Raw genomic sequence first — 11,126 nt, forward strand, 5'->3', positions numbered from 1 at the left:
TATGTATATGTATATATGTATATATATGTATGTATACGTATGTATACGTATGTATGTATACGTATATGTATATATGTACCGTATTTTCCGGACTATAAATCGCACCGGAGTATAAGTCGCACCAGCCTCTTTATCCATTATAAAGAAAAATAAACCATAAATAAGTCGCACCGGAGTATAAGTCGCACCAGCCACTTTATCCATTATAAAGAAAAATAAACCATAAATAAGGTCCCCTGGACTATAACTCCCATGGACATACAGGTAACATGGAAAGTTCAGATGATAATATTGTGACGGCTACCGTTTTCGGATGCATATTTCACCTGTCATAACTTACAATCTGCAGAGTATGATTTTCTTTTTGGTGGCATTTTCTCGGGCGTTCTCCGTTGTCTTATGTTATCAGTAACGTTAAAATTTTTATTTTTCTATGGTAGTCAGAAGTCGCAGGAACAGTCACACAAGCCTTGAGTGCCCTCTCGTGAGCTGCATTTTACCTACGGATGTTTGTATTTTGCGGACCACATTGCGAGCCGAACCATGCAGCGCCTACCTGCGCAGCTCATGACCTCCCAGCGGTGTCGATCCAGCTCCTTCCAAGTGCAGACGCTAATCCTCTGCCGTCGCTCAGTGCTCCCATGCAGCTCTCAGCGTCAACTCTGCTCACACTGATATCCAAGGGTTGAAGCTGTCTTGTTAGCCGTCCCGGAATAAACACCATGTTCGTCTGCTTCAAACGCTTTTCACAATCATCGACGCCAGCTCCTTCCAAGTGCACACGCTAATCCTCCACCGTCGCTCACCCAATGCTCCCACGCAGCTCTCAGCGTCAACTTAAACACTCTGCTCACATTGATATCCAAGGGTTGAAGCTGTTCTGTTCGCCATGCCGGAATAACAGCAAGCACCGTGTTCGTCAGCTTCACACGCTGTGGGTGAGGTGAGGAATACGCATCCAAAGTTCTGTTCTCTGATTGGTTATCGCGACCAGCGTGAACTATAGGATGGCCGTCATACTACAGTGCCCATGATGCATTGCATTTCCTTTTCCGGTGGCCATTTTAAAACATAGATCGACTCTGTCACGTAAAATTGTTTTGTTACAGTAAATTAATTGAGATCCTACCGGTATATTTTTCATTTATAAGTCGCACCGGAGTATAGGTCGCACCCCAGGCCAAAACATGTAAAAAAGTGCGACTTATAGTCCGGAAAATACGGTATATGTATATATGTATATGTATATATGTATGTATGTATGTATGTATATATGTATGTATGTATGTATATGTATATATATATATGTGTGTATGTATATGTGTGTATGTTGGGAGGGTATTAATTTTTTAAGAATTGAAACATATCCTTGATTTCTATTTGAAATATATACAATAAAACAGCCTGAATATAGATGGTCTCTGTTTTGAGAGACAGTTTGTTGTTCAGTATGATGATTAAATTAAAGTAATTATATATGAATTATTTTGAATAAATTTATGTTGTTTTTTATGTAGTTGTCTGTAGAAGCAACTTAGCCAACTTTCCAGTCTGGGCTGTTACACAAACTCAACATTGATTTTATATATATATATATCTATATATATATATATAGATATATATATAGATGACCTTTTGCCTGTAAGGAAGGCAGGAACCAAGTATTTTAATTTTTAGTATAATTAGAAACATGGCTGTAATTATTATCTAAAATTAAGCCCACATTCTTTTTTTTTAACTTTTATGAACTCCTCAGGACGTTTCAGTATTTAAAACCACTCACTCATCTTCAACAGCTTAATCCATTTAAGGGTCTCAGGGGGGGCTGGAGCCTATCCCAGCAGACATAGGGCATGAGGTGGGGTGCACCCTGGGCAGGACTCCAGTATGTTGCAGGGCCACATATAGACAAACAGATACACACATCTCAGGACAACTTAAAGTTTCCAATCCACCTAACCTGCATGTCTTTGGATGTGGGAAGAAGCCGGAGCACCTGGAGGGAACCCACCCAGACCCAGGGAGAACATGCAAACTCCATATAGAAAGGTGGGAATCAATCCCATGACCTTCTTGCTGTGAGGCAACAGTGCTAACCACTAAGCCACCGTGCTGCCAGTACTGTTTCAGTGGATGGTGCTGTTCATATTTAAAACCAAATACAGGATTATTTGTCTGACATGGATGTTGTGATTTTTGGTTTGCTTTTGCTTTCTGGCACTTTGCTACTTTGGGCTGCAGTTACGCTTCGGAATCGTTTGTTAGAAGCTAATGGCTGCTGTTTAATTGGTTGCAAGAATGTAATGGCCGCTGTTTGATTAGGTGCATAAAACTAATGGCTGTTTGTTGATTGGCTTAGCGTGGCGTTGGCAGTAAAGCGCTTTGGTACAGGACATGACGTCATAGGTTGAAGACGCACTGATGCCGTGCAGCAAGGGGCTTTTCTTGACTTCGTTGAACTCATCAGTCTTTCTGGTCAGTAATTAATGATGTGCTTCTCGTCTGACCTCTGACCTTTTAACCCAGACTGCTGGGACAGTGATGACTCCCCCCCCCCCCCTCCCTGAGAGAACACCTGAGTCCTTCATTCTGGCCACAGGTGCGTTTTTTTTGTTCTGGTGCTTGTGTGGTGCTGTGGATTCACACGTCACAGGTGTTTTTCCTGAGTGGACCGGGTCAACTTCTGATCGCCTCCAGGAACGCAGATTGTTCTGTTCTTCATGAAAAACAGTCATTGTGTTGTTTTCTCTGTTGTGCATGAGTGCAAAAGCAACACACAGAGAGGCGTGACTGTTGACAGCCAGTGTGTCCTGTGTTTTTATTGTATTTTGTATATATTTATATTTATATCTATAATCTCTAAATCCATTTTTTCCTCTTTCCTCACTAATGTGATCTGAGAATAGTTCAACCATGTTAAATTCCACCAGATGAAAGGAAGAGTTTTTCCACACTTATTTTGACAAAATCATGATCAATTTCATAACACTAGGGGGCACCATGTGCAGTATTTTGAGCCACTTTGTGCTCACATACAGTCATTCTCACTGTTTTAAACCTGCACAGACAGAAAAGGAAACACTTTGTTTTTTTTATGTGGTTCATATATGTCTACTGTTGATCACCACCTCATTCTTAGTTTTTATAATGATAAACAGCTCGTGAAGAAGCTTGTAAGGTGCATGTGTCCGTGTTAAACAGTTGTTTGTTAATCTGAAGCGTAGTTGTTTTTGTCAGATCAGGCTCACTGTATTTGTCTTTCCGCCAGATCCTATGGACATGACGACGTCAGCCTCTGCTGAATGTAGCGGATCACACAAAGGTATGAACGTCGCCTGCCTGCGTGATGCTGCTCGACTGCTTGTGTTTTTGTCATTGTGTGTCTTTGATCGTTATGCCAAACGAGAGCAGAGCAGCAAACACACCTGTGGCAAATTAGCCTGCACACGATAAGCCTGTCAGCATTTTTAAGTAAACCAGCTGTGACAGGAAGGAAGGAAACAAAGAATCCACCCAACACCTGTATATAGTCGCCAGCGTGTGTTTGGGAGGATTGTGCGACATGGTTATTGCAAATTTATTGTTTCTGAGTGCGTGGAGGTGATGTTGAAAAATCAACTGGGTGACAATGAGTTGAATTCTAAACTCTGTAACTGCCTAGAAAAGACAAAGAAATCCCACTTTGAGAATGATTATTGTTATTATTCATTTTAATTAAAAGTATTTTTTTCCTTTTCTTTTTATTGGTGTTTATGCACTAATGACACCAGATTAAATTCTTTGTATGTGAGAACTTACAGTAGTGTTCAGAATAATAGTAGTGCTATGTGACTAAAAAGATTAATCCAGGTTTTGAGTATATTTCTTATTGTTCCATGGGAAACAAGGTACCAGTAGATTCAGTAGATTATCACAAATCCAACAAGACCAAGCATTCATGATATGCACACTCTTAAGGCTATGAAATTGGGCTATTAGTAAAAAAAAAAAGTAGAAAAGGGGGTGTTCACAATAATAGTAGCATCTGCTGTTGACGCTACAAACTCAAAACTATTATGTTCAAACTGCTTTTTTAGCAATCCTGTGAATCACTAAACTAGTATTTAGTTGTATAACCACAGTTTTTCATGATTTTTTCACATCTGCGAGGCATTAATTTAGTTGGTTTGGAACCAAGATTTTGCTTGTTTACTAGTGTGCTTGGGGTCATTGTCTTGTTGAAACACCCATTTCAAGGGCATGTCCTCTTCAGCATAAGGCAACATGACCTCTTCAAGTATTTTCACATATCCAAACTGATCCATGATACCTGGTAACAGTGTGTGTGGCAGTGAGGCATTCAGTCAGTGAGTTTGTCAGTTTTGTGGAACAAACGGGTGTGAATCAGGTGTCCCCTATTTAAGGATGAAGCCAGCACCTGTTGAACATGCTTTTCTCTTTGAAAGCCTGAGAAAAATGGGACGTTCAAGACATTGTTTAGAAGAACAGTGTAGTTTGATTAAAAAGTTGATTGGAGAGGGGAAAACTTATACGCAGGTGCAAAAAATTACAGGCTGTTCATCTACGATGATCTCCAATGCTTTAAAATGGACAAAAAAATGAGAGACGTGTGGAAGAAAACGGAAAACAACCATCAAAATGAATAGAAGAATAACCAGAATGGCAAAGGCTCACCCATTGATCAGCTCCAGGATGATCAAAGACAGTCTGGAGTTACCTGTAAGTGCTGTGACAGTTAGAAGGCACCTGTGTGAAGCTAATTTATTTGCAAGAATCCCCCGCAAAGTCCCTCTGTTAAATAAAAGACATGTGCAGAAGAGGTTACAATTTGCCAAAGAACACATCAACTGGCCAAAAGAGAAATGGAGGAATATTTTGTGGACTGATGAGAGTAAAATTGTTCTTTTTGGGTCCAAGGGCTGCAGACAGTTTGTGAGATGACCCCCAAACTCTGAATTCAAGCCACAGTTCACAGTGAAGACAGTGAAGCATGGTGGTGCAAGCATCATGATATGGGCATGTTTCTCCTACTATGGTGTTGGCCTATATATCGCATACCAGGTACCATGGATCAGTTTGGATATGTCAAAATACTTGAAGAGGTCATGTTGCCTTATGCTGAAGAGGACATGCCCTTGAAATGGGTGTTTCAACAAGACAGTGACCCCAAACACACTAGTAAACATGCAAAATCTTGGTTCCAAACCAACAAAATTAATGCCTTGCAGATGTGAAGAAATCATGAAAAACTGTGGTTATACAACTAAATACTAGTTTACTGATTCACAGGATTGCTAAAAAAGCAGTTTGAACATAATAGTTTTGAGTTTGTAGCATCAACAGCAGATGCTACTATTATTGTGAACACCCCCTTTTCTACTGTTTTTTACTAATAGCCCAATTTCATAGCCTTAAGAGTGTGCATATCATGAATGCTTGGTCTTGTTGGATTTGTGAGAATCTACTGAATCTACTGGTACCTTGTTTCCCATGTAACAATAAGAAATATACTCAAAACCTGGATTAATCTTTTTAGTCACATAGCACTACTATTATTCTGAACACTACTGTACTTGGCAATAAATTTGATTCTGATTCAGATTTTTCTAACAGAAGACTTAAAAATTATTACTTTAAATTGACTGTCCGGGGCATTAACTTTAAGCATATTTAATGTGCTTAAAACTTTAAAGTAATGAAAAAGTTGGTGAATACAGAGATAAATAACGTAAAATGTATGAGAACATTTTTTATTAGTTTGAGGTGGATTAAAATATTTAAGACATTTTTAAGACATTCACTTTTTTGCAATTTTATTATGAAATGATTATTACTACCATATTTTTAAAACTCTGTCACACCATAATACAAGTCACAGCTGTCTACAAATGTGTAATGAAGAGAAGATAAAAACAGTCGTCGTGTTGATTTTTGAAATGTAGTGCTACTGCTACTTGCAAAATGAATGTATTGGACACTTTATTTATTTGTAACACAAACACCACTATAGCGAGCAGAAGCTAACTGGCTATTTAACAATATTGTAAGAGACACAAAGAACTCTCGAATAAACTGCTTCTTGTCACCACTGAACAGATGATGTCGGTGCAGGGCTAAATATGTGCGCGTTTCCCTCGAATGTAAAATTTTAAATTGATTGTACATTTTTATAATTGTATTCCTGTAGCCATCATCTTCATTGTAGTTCTTGTTATTACACAAAGTGCAAACAAATGGTATGTCAAGTAATATGAAGGTTATTCCCTAAATTGTTTCAACAGTGTATGAAGGTTATTCTCTCTTTATTCAAGAGTGTGTGTGGTCTTTCAGTTTGAGTGCATGATTTATCACTTTTGTTTTTTCTCTAAGACTTAACATCTCCTCCTCATTCAGAGCTGTGTTGGTGATCTAACCACCCTACTAAAAATCAGTTAGGCAGCTGCAACTGATCCAGAATGCTGCCACCCACTGGACCTTATTACATTACACTGGCTTCCTGTGAGTCAAAAGATAGATTTTAAAATCTTACTGCTGGTCTGTAAAGCTTTGAATGGTCATGGACAAAAATACATGCTAGAGTTATTAGTTCCCTATGAAGCATCCAGACCCCTCAGGTCATCCCGGACAGGTCTATTATGTGTTCCCAGAACTAGAACTAAACACAGTGAAGCAGCATTTAGTTGTTATACCTGTGGAATAAACTTCCTGAATCCCTGAGGTCTGTTCGAACTGTCAGTTCATTTAAATCAGGGCTGAAACAGTACTGTTTACTGCGGCTTTTTCATAAATTACTTTTCATAATATTTTTTAACTGTTCTGAATGCATTTTCATTAGTTTTTTTTATATTTTGTTTTTCTGTTTTAATTGCCTTTTGTATTTAAATGCTATTGTCATTTTATTTATTTTTTTGCTTTTGTAAAGCACTTTAAATTGCCAGTGTATGAATTGTGCTATACAAATAAATTTGCTTTGCCATACCACATTGAGATTTTGGTAAATGGAATCTTGAGAGTTTTCAAAAATGAGAGCTGGAGAGTTAATTATTATATCTAATATATAAATGTGTGTGTGTGTGTGTGTGTGTGTGTGTGTGTGTGTGTGTGTGTGTGTGTGTGTGTGTGTGTGTGTGTGTGTGTGTGTTCGCTATGCACAGCCACAGTAATTAATCGACACCAAACTTCCTATGGTGACTGGGGGCACCAAGGGGGAGGTTACTGTGGCCCTTATGTTGAAAGCATATGTGTGCGAACACGCACACACGGTCAGCCTTATATATTAGAATACCCGTTCACTGGAACGCGTATTCTGAACAACCCGTTCATTGGAACAACCCGTTCACTGGAGCCCTTATTTTCACATTTTCACAGTTCATGTGGTACTCAGGCCAGGAAGCAAGCATCACACTTTATTTACTATGTAGTAGCGGCTGGCTAGGGTGGACTTTAATTAGAATTAGAACAAGCCAGTGCGCGATGCGTACGAATTAAGGCACTTATTTTTTTTTTTTATTCAAAATGTACCTGCTGTGTACAGCATGCAGACTGGTAGACTCTTGATATGCCTCCCAAGAAGGGAGGGGCATTAGGTCATAAAGCCCCAAGTGCTAAACGGATGAAATGTCACAGAGCTGGGGAAATATCTGTCTCGACCTTAACAACATTATATATCCCACATCATTGCATTGATATGACATACTATTACCTTTTTAATCATCATTCACTTGAGTCTCATGAATGTCACAAATTGCTCTGAGAATTCATGATGACAGCATACACACAATACAGTGCAACTTGCTAGACCTTAACTAAACTGACACGATATATATAATGATATGGCTAAAACTCTTCTCAATTACCTGTGCAGTATACACATACATATATATATATATATATATATATATATATATATATATATACATATACATACATATATATATATATATATATATATATATATATATATATACACATATATATATATATATGTATATATATATATACACATATATATATATATATGTATATATATATACACATATACATATATATATATATATATATATGTGCGCGCGCGCGCTTATCTCCTTATTCTTTAGGCTGCTTCCGTGAGGGTTCCCCAAAGCAGATCAATCATCTCCATCTCAGCCTGTCATCTGTATCTTCCTCTGTCAAACCAATCACCTGCATGTCCTCCCTGACCACATCCATAAACCTCCTCTTTGGCCTCCATCTTCTGCTTCTGCCTGGTGGCTCCATCCTCAGCATCCTTCTCCCTGTATAACTTAGGTCCCTCTGCACATTTCCAAACCATCTCAGTCTCACCTGTCTGACTTTGTCTTCAAACGTCCCACCTGAGTTGTCCCTCTATGTTCATTCCTAATCCTGTCCATCCTCGTCACTCCCAAAGAGAATCGCAACATCTTCAGCTCTGCCTCCTGTCTTTTTGTTAGTGCCACCGTCTTTAAGCGATGCAATGTAGCTGGTCTCACTACTGTCTGGTAATCTTTCCCCTTCATTCTTGCAGATACTTTCGGTCACATCACTGCTGTCACCTTTCTCCACCCTGCCTGCGCTCTCTTCTTCACCTCTCTACCACACTCTCCATTACTACTAGTTGATCCCAAGTATTTAAACTCATCTACTTTCACCACTTCTGCTCCTTGTAACCGCATTATTCCACTGGGCTCCCTCCCATTCACACACATGTACTCAGTCGTGCTCCTACTGACTTTCATTCCCCGACTGTCCAGGGCATATCTCCACTTTTCCAGGCTTGACATATATAATATATAAAATAAACCCTCCAGCAGTGATGGGGTGTGAGGTGGGGTACACACTGGACAGGATCACAGGGCCACATATAGACACACATTCACACCCGCTTGCACATCTAGGGTCAATTTAAATTTACCAAGTCACCTAACCTGCATGTCTTTGGATATGGGAGAAAGCTGTGTAGACATGGGGAGAACATGCAAACTCCACATAGAAAGGCACCAGCAATCCCACGACCTTCTTGCTGTGAGGCAACAGTGCTAAATGCCAAGCCACTGTGCTGCTACTAATAACAAAAAAAAAAAACTCATTAAAAAAGGTGTCGCAGCTTGAAGGTGACCTGAGGATAATGTTTGGAGAAAATGTTTATGTACCGAAAACTTAAAAATAAGGCACTTTAGTGGGAAATCTTGAAGTTGTCGTGTTTGGACACCTGCGTTAATCAATAAAAAGTAACATCACTGATATTTACACAATATTTCACGCACCTTAAATTATCTCTGTGTGTAGATGTCGCAGAGTGTATTAAGAAGACGTATCCTGTGGATCCCAAGTCTGCTGACAGCAAGCCAGACCCCTGTGGGTAAGTTTGGGTCTTCTACATTTCATTTTTGTTCCCGTTATGATGTGTGCACAGAGTGTTTGATGGATTAAACAACATTCTTCTTTCCTTTCAGAGTTCGGTAACCGCTGCATTCACCCCATAGGCCCTTGAGAAGCCCTGGTGGAGTGGACGTGATGGATCGCTCCTTGTCTGACCACCTACTTCATCACCCCTTGTCAGGAGATGGACTTTTCAGGTCTCACCTGGCTGGTCCAAAACCATGTTCATAGATGCTACAGACTTTTTTTTTTTTTTTTTTTTTAGTTGAAACGGCTTCTGTGTGCCAGCACCTTCTCAAGACTGAACTGCTCCTCCTCCTGCACCTCCTGTTGCTCCTCTGCTCTCCGTTCCTCACAGTGTTGCTGTGAAAAGCAGAACATCTTCTCACATTCAGGCCCACTGATTATAAGGAGTTTCCGTTTCTGGAAGCTGACCTGGGATCAGTCCAGTTATAGTGTAATTCCTGTTGTTTTCGGTGGCTGTCGGTAAACAGAGGATGTTGTGTCCTCTGACAAGAAAGTGTTAGATTTTAAAGTTTTTCTTCTTGGAGCTGGAAACACGTGATGGTGTTCATGTTACATGAACGCAGGAGGAGCAGATGGACGTTAAACGAGCTCTCCTGAAGTCGGTAGACAGAGAACTTTGCCTCACACCAAAAGAGGAAAAGATTTTAAAGGAGAAATCGTCTTTGAATCACAAAATATTCTGAGAGAAGCTGCTGTCTGAGATTTAACTGAACAACAATGTTCAACCCTCACGCAGATAATCTCTTACCCATGATGCAACCTTCTACACTGGGTATGTGTGGGTTACCTGATGCTCTCTTTCTTTCACTTTCGCTTTTGTTTCTCTTGCTGTATCTCCTTCTTGTTGTCTTGCTCTCTCCCTCTTTCCCTCTCGATCTTGCCCTCTTGCTGTCTCAATCTCATCCTCTTTCCATCTCGATCTCGCCTACTTTCCCTCTCGATCTCGCCCACTTTCCCTCTCGATCTCGCCCTCTTGCTGTCTCGATCTTGCCCTCTTGCTGTCTCGGTCTCGCCCTCTTGCTGTCTTGAGCTCGCCCTCTTTCCCTTTCGATCTTGATCTCGCCCTCTTTCCCTTGCGATCTCGAGCTCGCCCTCTTTCCCTCTCGATCTCGCCCACTTTCCCTCTCGATCTCGCCCTCTTGCTGTTTCACTCTCCCTGTCTCGCTCTCGCCCTCTTGCTGTCTCCCTTTTTGCCTTCTCGATCTTGTCCTCTTGCTATCTCGCTCTCCCTGTCTCCCACTTGCTGTCTCGATCTCGTCCTCTCTCTCTCTCTCTCTCTGCCTCTCTCTCTCTCTCTCTCTCTCCTCTCTCTCTCTCTCCTCTCTCTCTCTGCCTCTCTCTCTGCCTCTCTCTCTCTCTCCTCTCTCTCTGCCTCTCTCTCTCTCTCTCTCTGCCTCTCTCCCTCTCCTGCCTCTCTCTCTCTCTCTCTCTCTCTGCCTCTCTCTGCTGGTGCTATGTGACAGAGGATCCGCAGCACAGAAACAGACCAGATTTGACCCCCCACACACACACCTCTGATTATTCCTGTGCTCGCTGCAGTAAGATCCTCTCTGGTGCTTCATATTTCTGTCCTGACCTCACTTATCACCAGAGTCACAGACTCGTGTAGTTCGGTCGTCGCCGGGGTCGGTGGCAGCTGTGTTGGATTTTGAGTCCTTCTCTGTAGTGGTTGTTAAATACGGCAGCAGATACGATCGCTCATTCTCCTGGTGCAGTAATGG

General features: G+C 40.7%; 1 protein-coding gene across 3 annotated transcripts in view; it reads left to right on the forward strand.

The window, feature by feature from the left end:
- Nucleotides 1–10,074, forward strand: part of LOC117504222 (tyrosine-protein phosphatase non-receptor type 12-like) — a 133,505-nt gene extending 123,431 nt beyond the window's left edge. For 2 of the 3 annotated variants that reach the window (XM_034163619.1, XM_034163620.1), the window contains exons 15-17: nt 3,269–3,322; nt 9,286–9,358; nt 9,453–10,074. In XM_034163619.1, the coding sequence (XP_034019510.1) occupies nt 3,269–3,322; nt 9,286–9,358; nt 9,453–9,462 (137 nt within the window). In that variant the 3' untranslated portion in view covers nt 9,463–10,074. Of the gene's footprint in view, nt 1–2,526; nt 2,597–3,268; nt 3,323–9,285; nt 9,359–9,452 lie in introns of those variants that run through there. The other variant, XM_034163621.1, reaches the window with a different exon arrangement.
- The last annotated feature ends 1,052 nt before the right edge of the window (nt 10,075–11,126 follow it).

The sequence above is a fragment of the Thalassophryne amazonica genome, chromosome 22, assembly GCF_902500255.1.
Source record: "Thalassophryne amazonica chromosome 22, fThaAma1.1, whole genome shotgun sequence".
In the NCBI taxonomy this organism is placed as follows: domain Eukaryota; kingdom Metazoa; phylum Chordata; class Actinopteri; order Batrachoidiformes; family Batrachoididae; genus Thalassophryne; species Thalassophryne amazonica.